The following is a 17,500-nucleotide window of genomic DNA, read 5'->3' as shown; positions in this document are numbered from 1 at the left end:
CTAGAGCTGCCCAGTGACACAAGCCTACCAGACGAGCTAAACTACTTCTATACTCGCATCGAGGCAAATAACACGCTCTCCGCAGCCGATGTGAGTAAGACCTTTAAACAGGTCAACATTGACAAGGCCGCAGGGCCAGACGGAATACCAGGACGTGTACTGTGAGCATGCGCTGACCAACTGGCAAGTGTCTTCACTGACATTTTCAACCTCTCCCTGTCTGAGTCTGTAATACCAACATGTTGCAAGCAGACCACCATAGTCCCTGTGCCCAAGTACACTAAGTTAACCTGCCTAAATGACTACCAACCCGTAGCACTCACATCTGTAGCTATGAAGTGCTTTGAAAGGCTGATCATGGCTCATATCGACACCATTATCCCAGAAACCCTGACCCACCTAAATTTGCACACCGCCTTAACAGATTCACAGATGATGCAATCTCTATTGCACTCCACACTGGCCTTTCCCACCTGGACAAAAGGAACATGTATGTGAGAATGCTATTCACTGAGCAACTACAGCTCAGCGTTCAACAGCATAGTTCCCTCAAAGCTCATCACTAAGCTAAGGACCCTGGGACTAAACACCTCCCTGCAACTGGATCCTGAACTCCCTATAGGCAGTCTCGCTATTGTCGGTGATCACTGTTGTATCATCGGCAATCTTAATGATGGTGTTGGAGTCGTGGCTGGCCATGCAGTCATGAGTGAACAGGGAGTACAGGAGGGGACTGAGCCACCCCCAGGTGGTAAGGGTAGGTAACAACACATCCGCCACACTGATCCTCAACACTGGGGCCCCTCAGGGGTGCGTGCTCAGTCCCCTCCTGTACTCCCTGTGGTAGGCCTGATCACCGACAATGACGAGACAGCCTATAGGGAGGAGGTCAGAGACCTGGCAATGTGGTGCCAGGACAACAAGCTCTCCCTCAACGTGATCAAGATAAAGGAGATGATTGTGGACTACAGGAAAAGGAGGACTGAGCACGCCCCAATTCTGGTTGAGAGCTTCACATTTCTTGGTGTCCACATCACCAACAAACTAGCATGGTCCAAGCACACCAAGACAGTCGTGAAGAGGGCACGACAAAACCTATTCCCCGTCAGGAGACTGAAAAGATTTGGCATGTGTCCTCAGATCCTCAAAAGGTTATACAGCTGCACAATCGAAAGCATGACTGGTTGCATCACTGCCTGGTAGGGCAACTGCTCTGCCTCCGACTGCAAGGCACTACAGAGGGTAATGCGTACAGCCCAGTACATCACTGGGGCCAAGCTTCCTGCCATCCAGGACCTCAATACCAGGCGGTGTCAGAGGAAGGCCCTAAAAATTGTCTGTAGACTGTTCTCTCTGTTACCGCAGGGTAAGCGAAACTGGGGCGCCAAGTCTAGGTCCAAGAGGGTTCTGAACAGCTTCTACCCCCAAGCCATAAGACTCCTGAACATCTAATTAAATGGTCACCCAGGCTATTTGCATTGCCCCTCCCCCACACACCCTCTTTTATTATATACGTTATTATCTATGCATAGTCATTAAGAACAGCCCTTGGCCGTGGTATATTGGCCATATACCACACCTCCACCGGCCTTATTGCTTAAATATAGAACACCAGATCCAATTAAATCAAAATGATAGATCACCAGGTCCAATTAAATCAAAATACAGAACACCAGATCCAATTAAATCAAAATACAGAACACCAGATCCAATTAAATCAAAATGATAGATCACCAGATCCAATTAAATCAAAATGATAGATCACCAGATCCAATTAAATCAAAATGATAGATCACCAGATCCAATTAAATCAAAATGATAGATCACCAGATCCAATTAAATCAAAATGATAGATCACCAGATCCAATTAAATCAAAATGATAGATCACCAGATCCAATTAAATCAAAATGATAGATCACCAGATCCAATTAAATCAAAATGATAGATCACCAGGTCCAATTAAATCAAAATGATAGATCACCAGATCCAATTCAATCAAAATGATAGATCACCAGGTCCAATTCAATCAAAATGATAGATCACCAGATCCAATTAAATCAAAATGATAGATCACCAGATCCAATTAAATCAAAATGATAGATCACCAGATCCAATTAAATCAAAATGATAGATCACCAGATCCAATTAAATCAAAATGATAGATCACCAGATCCAATTAAATCAAAATGATAGATCACCAGATCCAATTAAATCAAAATGATAGATCACCAGATCCAATTAAATCAAAATACAGAACACCAGATCCAATTAAATCAAAATGATAGATCACCAGATCCAATTAAATCAAAATACAGAACACCAGATCCAATTAAATCAAAATGATAGATCACCAGATCCAATTAAATCAAAATGATAGATCACCAGGTCCAATTAAATCAAAATGATAGATCACCAGGTCCAATTAAATCAAAATGATAGATCACCAGATCCAATTAAATCAAAATGATAGATCACCAGGTCCAATTAAATCAAAATGATAGATCACCAGGTCCAATTAAATCAAAATGATAGATCACCAGGTCCAATTAAATCAAAATACAGAACACCAGATCCAATTAAATCAAAATGATAGATCACCAGGTCCAATTAAATCAAAATGATAGATCACCAGGTCCAATTAAATCAAAATGATAGATCACCAGGTCCAATTAAATCAAAATGATAGATCACCAGATCCAATTAAATCAAAATACAGAACACCAGATCCAATTAAATCAAAATGATAGATCACCAGATCCAATTAAATCAAAATGATAGATCACCAGATCCAATTAAATCAAAATGATAGATCACCAGGTCCAATTAAATCAAATGATAGATCACCAGGTCCAATTAAATCAAAATGATAGATCACCAGATCCAATTAAATCAAAATGATAGATCACCAGGTCCAATTAAATCAAAATGATAGATCACCAGGTCCAATTAAATCAAAATGATAGATCACCAGATCCAATTAAATCAAAATGATAGATCACCAGGTCCAATTAAATCAAAATGATAGATCACCAGGTCCAATTAAATCAAAATGATAGATCACCAGGTCCAATTAAATCAAAATGATAGATCATCAGGTCCAATTAAATCAAAATGATAGATCACCAGGTCCAATTAAATCAAAATGATAGATCACCAGGTCCAATTAAATCAAAATGATAGATCACCAGGTCCAATTAAATCAAAATGATAGATCACCAGGTCCAATTAAATCAAAATGATAGATCACCAGATCCAATTAAATCAAAATGATAGATCACCAGATCCAATCAAAACACAGAAGAAATAAGGAAGACAAGTCCTAATGTGTTTGGAAGCGTGTAATGACCATCCCCTAATTCTCAGAGGGACCTGACAAGACCCAGAGGAAGTCTTCAGGATCCTCCTCTCATCAGTAAAGAGTCAATCATGTTTGACAGGGGTTACATTACAAATCATTAAAATCCAGACAGAAAATATTTACACAAGAAGCAATCTAATATCACACACAGTCAAACCTCTCCGTCGTTCAGATCTGACCGACCAACAGGCTGACTTTTTATGGGAGAATTGCAGCCACTGAAAAGTACAGTCTGTTCTCGGGCCCATAACCAACTGTTTTGTCACCACTCCAGATATTGGTTTAAACTGCACTACATTTCAGACCGCAAACTGGCACTGCTTCAGTTACTGAAGTCCTGTCAGATGTTTGGGCTATTTATTACCACTGTAGATACTGGCTGTATTGAAAGCGTTGAGTAATAGAAGACCCTTACCTGACCTTAGATACATTTTTAGTGGCAAATTGATCTAAAGGATGGTTGACATTTACATTTGAGTCATTTAGCAGACGCTCTTATTCAGAGCGACTGACAATCTAGTGCATTCATCTTAAGATAGCAAGTTGAGATAACCACATACAGTATCACAGTCATAGTGAGTACATTTTTCCGCAATAAAGTAGCTATCAGCAATGTCAGAGCTAGACGATGTTCACTTTGTCACAGACAGGCAGACAGAGGGAGGAGAAAAGGGAGAGACAGAGGGAGAGACAGAGGGAGAGACAGGGAGAGACAGAGGGAGGAGAAAAGGGAGAGACAGAGGGGAGAGAGACAGAGGGAGAGACAGAGGGAGAGACAGAGGGAGAGACAGAGGGAGGAGAAAAGGGAGAGAGAGGGAGAGACAGAGGGAGAGACAGAGGGAGACAGGGGAGAGACAGAGGGAGGAGAAAAGGGAGAGACAGAGGGAGAGACAGAGGGAGGAGAAAAGGAGAGACAGAGGGAGAGACAGAGGGAGAGACAGAGGGAGAGACAGGGAGAGACAGAGGGAGGAGAAAAGGGAGAGACAGAGGGAGGAGAAAAGGGAGAGACAGAGGGAGAGACAGGGAGAGACAGAGGGAGGAGAAAAGGAGAGACAGAGGGAGAGACAGAAGGAGGAGAAAAGGGAGAGACAGAGGAGAGACAGAGGGAGGAGAAAAGGGAGAGACAGAGGGAGAGACAGAGGGAGAGAGAGAGGGAGGAGAAAAGGGAGAGACAGAGGGAGAGACAGAGGGAGAGACAGAGGGAGGAGGACCTTAGGGAGACCTATGGCTTCTGTCTGTTGAGTGTAGCTGCACATTCTTTACATTTGAGTTATTAGCAGACATTCTCATCCAGAGTGAGTTCCTGTAGCAATTAGGATCAAGTGCCTTTCACAAGGCTTGGGGATTTGACCCAGCGACCTTTCGGTTACTGGCCCAACGCTCTTAACCGCTAGGCTACCTGCTGCCCTAGGGCATGGCAGGATACGGCAGATTGAAACACAGGGCCAGCCTGCCCACCATCCCAGGGGTCCCACGACTTCGAAGTGCTCTCATTAAAACTAGAGAATCTGGCACAGGCTCCTCTTTGTCAAAGGCCTGGATGCCAGGGCTCTGGCTGCTGTGGGAAATAAATGAGAAGCAGACGGATGGACGGGGTTTGGCTGGTTGGTCTGCTGCCCCAATGGTTTCTAGGAGCTCTGTCACTAAGTCATAGCATGGTGCAAATGTTTTTCCTGGGCAAAAGCAAGTGACCTTTGTATCTTAAACTAGCCAGTAATCACTGTATTGTTTATGATTAATGTCATCAAGGTCTTCAGAGCGGTCCAGTCCACTGTGTTTCGTCATGATGATTAATTGAGGTGTCCTATCTTTTTCCTCGGGCTCGTGCTCAGCCGCCCATCAGTGGGGTCCATCATGGACCGGGGGCCCTGGAGCAACAGAACCAGGTCCAGAGCCGCCTCCCCCCTGTCACTGAGCACCGCCACAAGAGGAGGTGGTTCCACTCCCAGCACCGCTCCGTAGGGGTTCTGCACCAGCCTGAGCCTGAGGAGATCAAGCCCTTCGTTCTGGACCTGAAGAACTTCCCTGAGCTGGCCAACGCAGACATCAGCTCGCAGAACCCCAACATCCAGGTGTGGTGACGAATATTGATAGTATTTTTATAATGTTGTTCTAGCCCCTCAAGAGCGATTTACATTTGTACGGGGGAAGCTCGCCTAATATAAATAATAAATATACATAATATATGACATTTAGCAGACACTTTTATCCAAAGGGACTTACAGTCCTGCATGCATACATTTTACATATGGTTGGTCCCGGGAATCAAACCCAGAATCCTGGTGTTGGAAGTGCTAGAGGTGTCATTACAGACACCCTGGTTCGAATCCAGGCTGTATCACAACCGGCTGTGATTGGGAATTCCATAGGGCGGCACACAATTGGCTCAGTGTCGTCCGGGTTTGGCCGGTGTAGGCCGTCATTGTTAACGAGAATTTGTTCTTAACTGACTTGCCTAGTTACATTTTTAAAAAGGTAAAAAAAATATATATATATATGCTCTACCAACAATGCATTGCACCCTGGTAAAGCAGGGAAGAGCAGTGATTATAGAGATCCTTTATCTTGATTACATTCTGTGGTGAGGAGGTTCTACTTGGCATGAATGCCAAGTTCAGCAGAACAAGACGGTAACTATTTTCACATTGAATAAATAGTTCCAATCCTCACCTTCACTTCTTCCATTTCCTGTGATTCCTCCAGCGATTAGCCTCAATGTCTTCAGCATGTCCTTTCCTGTGATTCCTCCAGCGATTAGCCTCAATGTCTTCAGCATGTCCTTTCGTTGAACTCATCTCAATCCCACGGTGGTTAGTTCCATCTACTGGTCGACTCAGGGCAGTTCAGGATGTGGTTAGCTGGAGCTGGATGTAATGACCCCATGCAGGCTCTAGCCTCTTATGGTCTCTCAGAGTTGCCTGGTGCTGACAACTACTATGGGAGTCAGCAAACGTACAGGTTGAGTCATACAGTAGTGGCCGACCAGTGTAATGAGATGTAGTGGGATCTTCTGACTGAGTGCTCACGGACCATCTCATGTCTGACTGGTTACGTGTGGGATCTTCTGACTGAGTGCTCACGGACCATCTCATGTCTGACTGGTTACGTGTGGGATCTTCTGACTGAGTGCTCACGGACCATCTCATGTCTGACTGGTTACGTGTGGGATCTTCTGACTGAGTGCTCACGGACCATCTCATGTCTGACTGGTTACGCGTGGGATCTTCTGACTGAGTGCTCACGGACCATCTCATGTCTGACTGGTTACGTGTGGGATCTTCTGACTGAGTGCATCACGGACCATCTCATGTCTGACTGGTTACGTGTGGGATCTTCTGACTGAGTGCTCACGGACCATCTCATGTCTGACTGGTTACGTGTGGGATCTTCTGACTGAGTGCATCACGGACCATCTCATGTCTGACTGGTTACGTGTGGGATCTTCTGACTGAGTGCTCACGGACCATCTCATGTCTGACTGGTTACGTGTGGGATCTTCTGACTGAGTGCTCACGGATCATCTCATGTCTGACTGGTTACGTGTGGGATCTTCTGACTGAGTGCTCACGGACCATCTCATGTCTGACTGGTTACGTGTGGGATCTTCTGACTGAGTGCTCACGGACCATCTCATGTCTGACTGGTTACGTGTGGGATCTTCTGACTGAGTGCATCACGGACCATCTCATGTCTGACTGGTTAAGTCAGAGCTAGAAATTAGGCATGTAAATCCCTTGATACTTCTGAAAGGTATGTTTTATGTGTCGTCAGTGAATTTGGTAAACATCTCTTGCTTACATTGTGGCTTTCCAGTGACATTTAGATGTTAAGTTTTGTGTGCATCCTCTTCTTAAAAGTATGTATTTTTGTGAAGTAAGTGTTCAACATTTTAGTTTTGGCAGACTGTGACCATATAAGGACTAGTTGTAGCTATCTTAGCATGTCCACAGAATCAATATCAATATCATGCTTCCACAATGGTTCTCAAATCAAATCAAATTTTATTTGTCACATACACATGGTTAGCAGATGTTAATGCGAGTGTAGCGAAATGCTTGTGCTTCTAGTTCCGACAATGCAGTAATAACCAACGAGTAATCTAACTAACAATTCCAAAACTACTACCTTATAGACACAAGTGTAAAGGGATAAAGAATGTGTACATAAAGATATATGAATGAGTGATGGTACAGAGCGACATAGGCAAGATACAGTAGATGGTATCGAGTACAGTATATACATATGAGATGAGTATGTATGTAAACAAAGTGGCATAGTTAAAGTGGCTAGTGATACATGTATTACATAAGGATGCAGTAGATGATATAGAGTACAGTATATACGTATACATATGAGATGAATAATGTAGGGTATGTAAACATTATATTAGGTAGCATTGTTTAAAGTGGCTAGTGATATATTTTACGTAATTTCCCATCAATTTCCGTTATTAAAGTGGCTGGAGTTGAGTCAGTGTGTTGGCAGCAGTGGTGGCTGTTTAACAGTCTGATGGCCTTGAGATAGAAACTGTTTTTCAGTCTCTCAGTCCCTGCTTTGATGCACCTGTACTGACCTCGCCTTCTGGATGATAGCGGGGTGAACAGGCAGTGGCTCGGGTGGTTGTTGTCCTTGATGATCTTTATGGCCTTCCTGTAACATCAGGTGGTGTAGGTGTCCTGGAGGGCAGGTAGTTTGCCCCCGGTGATGAATTGTGCAGACCTCAATACCCTCTGGAGAGCCTTACGGTTGTGGGCGGAGCAGTTGCCGTACCAGGATGCTCTCGATTGTGCATCTGTAGAAGTTTGTGAGTGCTTTTGGTGACAAGCCGAATTTCTTCAGCCTCCTGAGGTTGAAGAGGCGCTGCTGCGCCTTCCTTCTTCACGATGCTGTCTGTGTGAGTGAACCAATTCAGTTTGTCTGTGATGTGTATGCCGAGGAACTTAAAACTTGCTACCCTCTCCACTACTGTTCCATCGATGTGGATAGGGGGTGTTCCTCTGCTGTTTCCTGAAGTCCACAATCATCTCCTTAGTTTTGTTGACGTTGAGTGTGAGGTTATTTTCCTGGCACCACACTCAGAGGGCCCTCACCTCCTCCCTGTAGGCCGTCTCTCGTCGTTGTTGGTAATCAAGCCTACCACTGTTGTGTCGTCCGCAACACAATTCTCTAAATTATTCATTCTCTAAATGATTCGCTCTGCTTTCCTCCCTCCCAGGTGACCATTGAGGTAGTGGACGACCCTAACATGGACTTAGAGATGGATCTGATAAAGGACTGGATCCCCTCGTCCTCTGTAGGCTGGCTGGGGGGTAAGAAGCTGTTCTGGCCTCTGTTCTGGGGATACACAGACGCTGACTCCAGCGAGGATGGGACGGGCCGCTCAGTGCCGGAGGAGACTGGAGAGGAAGAGGAAGTCGAGGAAGATTACCTGTTGGAGTATGGTAGCGAAAAGCCCCTCCCTAGCGGTCGCTGGAACGAGGGTTGGGACGCCACACAGAGCTACTATGGTGAGGCTTTCTTTTGTTCGCTAAGTGGCACAGTGTCTGTATAGCAGGACAAAGTCGAGAGAGAGAGAGAGAGAGAGGACTGCGGCAGGGCTGTACTGACTGAGGACTGTGGCAGGGTGGCAGGGCTGTACTGACTGAGGACTGTGGCAGGGTGGCAGGGCTGTACTGACTGAGGACTGCGGCAGGGCTGTACTGACTGAGGACTATGGCAGGGTGGCAGGGCTGTACTGACTGAGGACTGCGGCAGGGCTGTACTGACTGAGGACTGTGGCAGGGTAGCAGGGCTGTACTGACTGAGGACTGTGGCAGGGTGGCAGGGCTGTACTGACTGAGGACTGCGGCAGGGCTGTACTGACTGAGGACTGTGGCAGGGTGGCAGGGCTGTACTGACTGAGGACTGCGGCAGGGCTGTACTGACTGAGGACTGTGGCAGGGTAGCAGGGCTGTACTGACTGAGGACTGCGGCAGGGCTGTACTGACTGAGGACTGTGGCAGGGTGGCAGGGCTGTACTGACTGAGGACTGTGGCAGGGTGGCAGGGCTGTACTGACTGAGGACTGTGGCAGGGTGGCACTGACTGAGGACTGTGGCAGGGTGGCAGGGCTGTACTGACTGAGGACTGTGGCAGGGTGGCAGGGCTGTACTGACTGAGGACTGTGGCAGGGTGGCAGAGCTGTACTGACTGAGGACTGCGGCAGGGCTGTACTGACTGAGGACTGCGGCAGGGCTGTACTGACTGAGGACTGTGGCAGGGCTGTACTGACTGAGGACTGTGGCAGGGCTGTACTGACTGAGGACTGCGGCAGGGCTGTACTGACTGAGGACTGCGGCAGGGCTGTACTGACTGAGGACTGTGGCAGGGGTGACAGGGCTGTACTGACTGAGCGAGCGAGAGAGCTATGCTCTGCGAGCACTCGACCGTCAGGCCATTGTGGAGCTCCAGCCTTTGAAGTGGACACTGGGTCCCAACTTGCATCTCGCTGTGGAGGCCTGCTCTCTTTTGAAGATGGGCCTGATGCGCTCGCTAATGGCAGCATGAGCCTGTTCCCCCGGATGGACAAAACAGTCCACTGCTTGTGTATAATTAGAGGGCAGATTGGGAACAGGGGATGACAGGGGCCATTCGGCTGGGTCTTTCATCCCCCCTCCGGGCCCCCCAGACCCCGACTCGGCCCTCTGCCCTGGGCCCTAGGCGGCAAGGCCTTTTGAGCCTGTTCAAGAATTCGGGGGCTTTCGGGACGTGGATAACATTTACGCCTCTATTGTTTTTTGTTTCTCTTAGTTCTCAGTCAGTTTTCTCCTTGTGCATGATGGGAAAAGAGCATAGTGCCTTCTGGCTGCACAGGCAGGCAGCTTTATTCATCCCTGTAGACCACAGCAGAGCCAGGCAGCTCTATTCATCCCTGTAGACCACAGCAGAGGCAGACAGCTCTATTCATCCCTGTAGACTACAGCAGAGCCAGGCAGCTCTATTCATCCCTGTAGACCACAGCAGAGCCAGGCAGCTCTATTCATCCCTGTAGACCACAGCAGAGCCAGGCAGCTCTATTCATCCCTGTAGACCACAGCAGAGCCAGGCAGCTCTATTCATCCCTGTAGACCACAGCAGAGCCAGGCAGCTCTATTCATCCCTGTAGACTACAGCAGAGCCAAGCAGCTTTACTCATCCCTGTAGACCACAGCAGAGCCAGGCAGCTCTATTCATCCCTGTAGACCACAGCAGAGCCAAGCAGCTTTACTCATCCCTGTAGACCACAGCAGACCCAGGCAGCTGAAAGAAAGGTTAGACCAGAGGAGAAAGGTTAGACCAGAGGAGAAAGGTTAGACCAGAGGAGAAAGGTTAGACCAGAGGAGAAAGGTTAGACCAGAGGAGAAAGGTTAGACCAGAGGAGAAAGGTTAGACCAGAGGAGAAAGGTTAGACCAGAAGATAAAGGTTAGACCAGGGGAGAAAGGTTAGACCAGGGAGAAAGGTTAGACCAGGGAGAAAGGTTAGACCAGGGGAGAAAGGTTAGACCAGGGGAGAAAGGTTAGACCAGGGGAGAAAGGTTAGACCAGGGGAGAAAGGTTAGACCAGAGGAGAAAGGTTAGACCAGAGGAGAAAGGTTAGACCAGCGGAGAAAGGTTAGACCAGCGGAGAAAGGTTAGACCAGAGGAGAAAGGTTAGACCAGAGGAGAAAGGTTAGACCAGAGGAGAAAGGTTAGACCAGAGGAGAAAGGTTAGACCAGGGGAGAAAGGTTAGACCAGGGGAGAAAGGTTAGACCAGAGGAGAAAGGTTAGACCAGGGAGAAAGGTTAGACCAGGGAGAAAGGTTAGACCAGAGGAGAAAGGTTAGACCAGAGGAGAAAGGTTAGACCAGAGGAGAAAGGTTAGACCAGAGGAGAAAGGTTAGACCAGAGGAGAAAGGTTAAACCAGGGGAGAAAGGTTAGACCAGAGGAGAAAGGTTAGACCAGAGGAGAAAGGTTAGACAGGTTAGACCAGGGGAGAAAGGTTAGACCAGGGGAGAAAGGTTAGACCAGGGAGAAAGGTTAGACCAGGGGAGAAAGGTTAGACCAGGGGAGAAAGGTTAGACCAGAGGAGAAAGGTTAGACCAGAGGAGAAAGGTTAGACCAGAGGAGAAAGGTTAGACCAGAGGAGAAAGGTTAGACCAGAGGAGAATGGTTAGACCAGAGGAGAATGGTTAGACCAGAGGAGAAAGGTTAGACCAGAGGAGAAAGGTTAGACCAGAGGAGAAAGGTTAGACCAGGGGAGAAAGGTTAGACCAGGGGAGAAAGGTTAGACCAGAGGAGAAAGGTTAGACCAGAGGAGAAAGGTTAGACCATAGGAGCATTCAACTGTACATAGAAAAGCCTCGTTATGGATTTGGATTTTTCTGTCATGGAAACAATTATAAAATAGACTTTCCTATAAATTCACTTGACACTATTAGTAATGTGGATGTTAAGGATTAGATGGAGTTTGAAGAGGTTATTTACTTTTCCTTGTAATGTCTACAGTCTAGCTTCTGGATCTTACATCAGTGCAGTAAATACATCTAAACCAAATCTAGCTTTGTTTTCAGCAGCACTGTTTACTACAGTGGTGGAAAACTACAGTGGTGGAAAACTACAGTGGTAGAAACTACAGTAGTGGAAAAACTACAGTGGTGGAAAAACTACAGTGGTGGAAAACTACAGTGGTGGAAAACTACAGTGGTGGAAAACTACAGTGGTGGAAAAACTACAGTGGTAGAAAACTACAGTGGTAGAAAACTACAGTGGTGGAAAAAATACAGTGGTGGAAAACTACAGTGGTGGAAAACTACAGTGGTAGAAAACTACAGTGGTAGAAAAACTACAGTGGTGGAAAACTACAGTGGTGGAAAAACTACAGTGGTGGAAAACTACAGTGGTGGAAAAACTACAGTGGTGGAAAACTACAGTGGTGGAAAACTACAGTGGTGGAAAACTACAGTGGTGGAAAACTACAGTGGTAGAAAAACTACAGTGGTAGAAAAACTACAGTGGTGGAAAAACTACAGTGGTGGAAAAACTACAGTGGTGGAAAACTACAGTGGTAGAAAAACTACAGTGGTGGAAAACTACAGTGGTGGAAAACTACAGTGGTGGAAAACTACAGTGGTGGGAAAACTACAGTGGTGGAAAAAACTACAGTGGTGGAAAAACTACAGTGGTGGAAAACTACAGTGGTGGAAAACTACAGTGGTAGAAAACTACAGTGGTAGAAAAACTACAGTGGTGGAAAACTACAGTGGTGGAAAACTACAGTGGTGGGAAAAAGTACCCAATTGTCATATTTGAGTAAAAGTAAAGATACCTTAAAAGAAAATGACCCAGCCACCCAGTAAAATACTACTTAAAAGTATTATTTTAAATATACTTATATCAAAAGTAAAAGTATAAAACATTTAAAACTCCTTATATTAGTCAAACTAGACGGCACAATTTTCTTTGTTTTTTACATTTACGGATAGCCAGGGGCACACTGACATAATTCACAAATGAAGTATTTGTGTTTAGTGAGTCCTCCAGACCAGAGGCAGAAGGGATGAGCAGGAATGTTCTCTGTTTAGTGAGTCCTCCAAACCAGAGGCAGAAGGGATGAGCAGGAATGTTCTCTGTTTAGTGAGTCCTCCAGACCAGAGGCAGAAGGGTTGAGCAGGGATGTTCTCTGTTTAGTGAGTCCTCCAGACCAGAGGCAGAAGGCATGAGCAGGGATGTTCTCTGTTTAGTGAGTCCTCCAGACAGAGGCAGAAGGGATGAGCAGGAATGTTCTCTGATAAGTCTGTGAATTGGGACCATTTTCCTGTCCTGCTAAGCATTCATAATGTAACGAGAACTTGTGGCTGTCAGGGAAAATGTATGGAGTAAAAGTACATGATTTTCTTTCAGAGTGTAGTAAAAGTAAAAGTAATCAAAAATATAAATAGTAAAGTACAGATTCCCCCCCAAAAACAACATAAGTAGTACTACTAATGAACCCTTTCAAGGTGTTTTCCTTTTCCTGATAGCTTGTTAAGCACAGGTGGTGAACCAGCCAAATGCTTCTAATTGGAGTTCTACACAGTTAGGATGGAGCCGAGTTAGAAATCCCACAGCTGGGAGAGAAATTAATCTCTTACTGATTAGAGAGTAATCGTGTGATGGGGAGAAGTGTGTGTGTGTGTGTGTTACCTCCATAAAATGTAAAACAGCTTAAATAGGAGAAACATTATACATCTAAATGCATTATAATTTAATATCATGAGTTTTGTTTTGTCCCCCACAGAGAAGGAGGAGACGGAGGAGTGGAGGCCTGGTCTCCGTGCTCTGTCACCTGTGGTCATGGAGAGAGGAAAAGGATACGGTCCTGTGGTTACTCCTGCACCCTGACAGAGGCCTCCAAATGTGACATGGAGCCTTGTCCAGACGATGTCAACACTGTGGCTAAAGCTTTCCCTTCGAGATGGAGAATGGCACTGAACCTTTTGGCACAGGTACGTGGAATACACTTTATCGATTTACACCTGGGAAAAATATATATATAACAGAACATAACAGAGCAGAACATAACAGAGCAGGGCAGAACAGAACAGAGCAGAACAGAACAGAACATAACAGAGCAGAACAGAGCAGGGCAGAACAGAGCAGGACAGGGCAGAACAGAACAGGGCAGAACAGGGCAGAACAGAACAGGGCAGAACAGAACAGGGCAGAGCAGAACAGAGCAGGGCAGAACATAACAGAGCAGAACAGAACAGAGCAGGGCAGAACAGAGCAGAACAGAGCAGGGCAGAACATAACAGAGCAGAACATAACAGAGCAGAACAGAACAGAGCAGGGCAGAACAGAACAGAGCAGAACATAACAGAGCAGAACAGAGCAGAACAGAGCAGAACAGAGCAGAACAGAGCAGGGCAGAACATAACAGAGCAGAACATAACAGAGCAGAACAGAACAGAGCAGGGCAGAACAGAACAGAGCAGAACATAACAGAGCAGGGCAGAACATAACAGAGCAGAACAGAACAGGGCAGGGCAGAACAGAGCAGGGCAGAACAGAGCAGGGCAGAACAGAGCAGAGCAGAACAGAGCAGAGCAGAACAGAACAGGGCAGAACAGAGCAGAACATAACAGAACAGGGCAGAACAGAACAGGGCAGAACAGAGCAGGGCAGAACAGAGCAGGGCAGAACAGAGCAGGGCAGAACAGAGCAGAGCAGAACAGAACAGGGCAGAACAGAGCAGGGCAGAACAGAGCAGAGCAGAACAGAGCAGAGCAGAACATAACAGAACAGGGCAGAACAGAACAGGGCAGAACAGAGCAGGGCAGAGCAGAGCAGAACATAACAGAACAGGGCAGAACAGGGCAGAACAGAGCAGGGCAGAACAGAGCAGGGCAGGGGCAGAACATAACAGAGCAGAACAGAACAGAGCAGGGCAGAACAGAGCAGGGGCAGAACAGAGCAGGGCAGAACAGAACAGGGCAGAGCAGGGCAGAAACAGAACAGGGCAGAACAGAGCAGGGCAGAACAGAGCAGGGCAGAACAGAACAGAGCAGAACATAACAGAGCAGAACATAACAGAGCAGAACAGAACAGAGCAGGGCAGAACAGAACAGAACAGAACAGAACAGGGCAGAACAGAACAGAGCAGAACAGAGCAGAACAGAGCAGAACAGAACAGAGCAGAACATAACAGAGCAGAACAGAACAGAGCAGAACAGAACAGAGCAGAACAGAACAGAGCAGAACATAACAGAGCAGAACAGAACGGAGCAGAACAGAACGGAGCAGAACAGAACAGAGCAGAACATAACAGAGCAGAACATAACAGAGCAGAACATAACGGACCAGAACAGAGCAGGGCAGAACATAACAGAGCAGAACATAACAGAGCAGAACAGAACAGAGCAGGGGCAGAACAGAACAGAGCAGAACATAACAGAACAGGGCAGAACAGAACAGGACAGAACAGAACAGGGCAGAACAGAACAGAACAGGGCAGAACAGAACAGAACAGGGCAGAACAGAACAGGGCAGAACAGAACAGGGCAGAACAGAACAGGGCAGAACAGAACAGAACAGAACAGAACAGGGCAGAACAGAACAGAACAGGGCAGAACAGAACAGGGCAGAACAGAACAGGGCAGAACAGAACAGGACAGAACAGAACAGGGCAGAACAGAACAGAGCAGGGCAGAACAGAACAGAGCAGGGCAGAACAGAACAGAGCAGAACAGAACAGAGCAGAACAGAACAGAACAGGGCAGAACAGAACAGGGCAGAACAGAACAGAACAGGGCAGAACAGAACAGGGCAGAACAGAACAGGGCAGAACAGAACAGGGCAGAACAGAGCAGAGCAGAACATAACAGAGCAGAACAGAACAGAGCAGGGCAGAACATAACAGAGCAGAACATAACAGAGCAGGGCAGAACAGAGCAGGGCAGAACAGAGCAGGGCAGAACAGAGCAGGGCAGAACAGAACAGGGCAGAACAGAACAGGGCAGAACAGAACAGGGCAGAACAGAACAGAGCAGAACATAACAGAGCAGGGCAGAACAGAGCAGGGCAGAACAGAACAGAGCAGAACATAACAGAGCAGGGCAGAACATAACAGAGCAGAACATAACAGAGCAGGGCAGAACAGAGCAGGGCAGAACATAACAGAGCAGGGCAGAACAGAGCAGGGCAGAACAGAGCAGGGCAGAACAGAGCAGGCAGAACAGAGCAGGGCAGAACAGAACAGGGCAGAACAGAACAGAACAGGGCAGAACATAACAGAACAGAACAGAGGCAGGGCAGAACAGAGCAGGGCAGAACAGAACAGAGCAGGGCAGAACAGAACAGAGCAGGGCAGGGCAGAACAGAACAGAGCAGAACATAACAGAACAGGGCAGAACATAACAGAACAGAACAGAACAGGGCAGGGCAGAACAGAACAGGGCAGAACAGAACAGGGCAGAACAGAACAGGGCAGAACAGAACAGAACAGGGCAGAACATAACAGAACAGAACAGGGCTGGGCAGAACAGAACAGGGCAAAACAGAACAGGGCAGAACAGAACAGGGGCAGAACATAACAGAGCAGAACAGAACAGAGCAGAACAGAGCAGGGCAGAACATAACAGAACAGAACAGAACATAACAGAGCAGGGCAGAACAGAGCAGGGCAGAACAGAACAGGGCAGAACAGAACAGGGCAGAACATAACAGAGCAGAACATAACAGGGCAGAACAGAACAGAACAGGGCAGAACAGAACAGGGCAGAACAGAACAGGGCAGAACAGAGCAGGCAGAACATAACAGAGCAGAACATAACAGAGCAGAACAGAACAGGGCAGAACAGAACAGGGCAGAACAGAACAGGGCAGAACAGAACAGGGCAGAACAGAGCAGGGCAGAACATAACAGAGCAGAACATAACAGAGCAGAACAGAACAGGGCAGAACAGAACAGAACATAACAGAGCAGAACAGAACAGAGCAGGGCAGAACAGAACAGGGCAGAACAGAGCAGGGCAGAACAGAGCAGGGCAGAACAGAGCAGGGCAGAACAGAGCAGAACAGAACAGAGCAGGGCAGAACAGGGCAGGGCAGAACAGGGCAAGGCAGAACAGAGCAGAACAGAGCAGAACATAACAGAGCAGGGCAGAACAGAGCAGAACATAACAGAGCAGGGCAGAACAGAGCAGGGCAGAACAGGGCAGGGCAGAACAGGGCAGGGGCAGAACAGAGCAGGGCAGAACAGGGCAGGGCAGAACAGAGCAGGGCAGAACAGAGCAGAACATAACAGAGCAGGGGCAGAACAGAACAGAACAGAGCAGGGCAGAACAGAGCAGGGCAGAACAGAGCAGAACAGAGCAGGGCAGAACAGAACAGGGCATAACAGAGCAGGGCAGAACAGAGCAGAACAGAACAGAACAGAGCAGGGCAGAACAGGGCAGGGCAGAACAGAGCAGGGCAGAACAGAGCAGGGCAGAGCAGAACATAACAGAGCAGGGCAGAACAGAGCAGAACATAACAGAGCAGGGCAGAACAGAGCAGGGCAGAACAGGGCAGGGCAGAACAGAGCAGGGCAGAACAGGGCAGGGCAGAACAGAGCAGGGCAGAACAGAGCAGGGCAGAACAGGGCAGGGCAGAACAGGGCAGGGCAG

At 47.2% G+C, this 17,500-nt stretch overlaps 1 protein-coding gene across 2 annotated transcripts in view; it reads left to right on the top strand.

The window, feature by feature from the left end:
• Window positions 1–17,500, top strand: part of ism2b (isthmin 2b) — a 114,632-nt gene that overhangs the window by 3,394 nt on the left and 93,738 nt on the right. The window contains exons 2-3 of one of the 2 annotated variants that reach the window (XM_052524162.1): window positions 5,192–5,431; window positions 8,575–8,866. In XM_052524162.1, the coding sequence (XP_052380122.1) occupies window positions 5,192–5,431; window positions 8,575–8,866 (532 nt within the window). The remainder of the gene's footprint in view (window positions 1–5,191; window positions 5,432–8,574; window positions 8,867–17,500) is intronic. The other variant, XM_052524161.1, reaches the window with a different exon arrangement.

Source organism: Oncorhynchus keta, chromosome 8 (genome assembly GCF_023373465.1).
Source record: "Oncorhynchus keta strain PuntledgeMale-10-30-2019 chromosome 8, Oket_V2, whole genome shotgun sequence".
Lineage (NCBI taxonomy): Eukaryota > Metazoa > Chordata > Actinopteri > Salmoniformes > Salmonidae > Oncorhynchus > Oncorhynchus keta.
The sequence above is the reverse complement of the archived record's forward strand: the minus strand, read 5'-3'. Positions and strand labels throughout refer to the sequence as shown.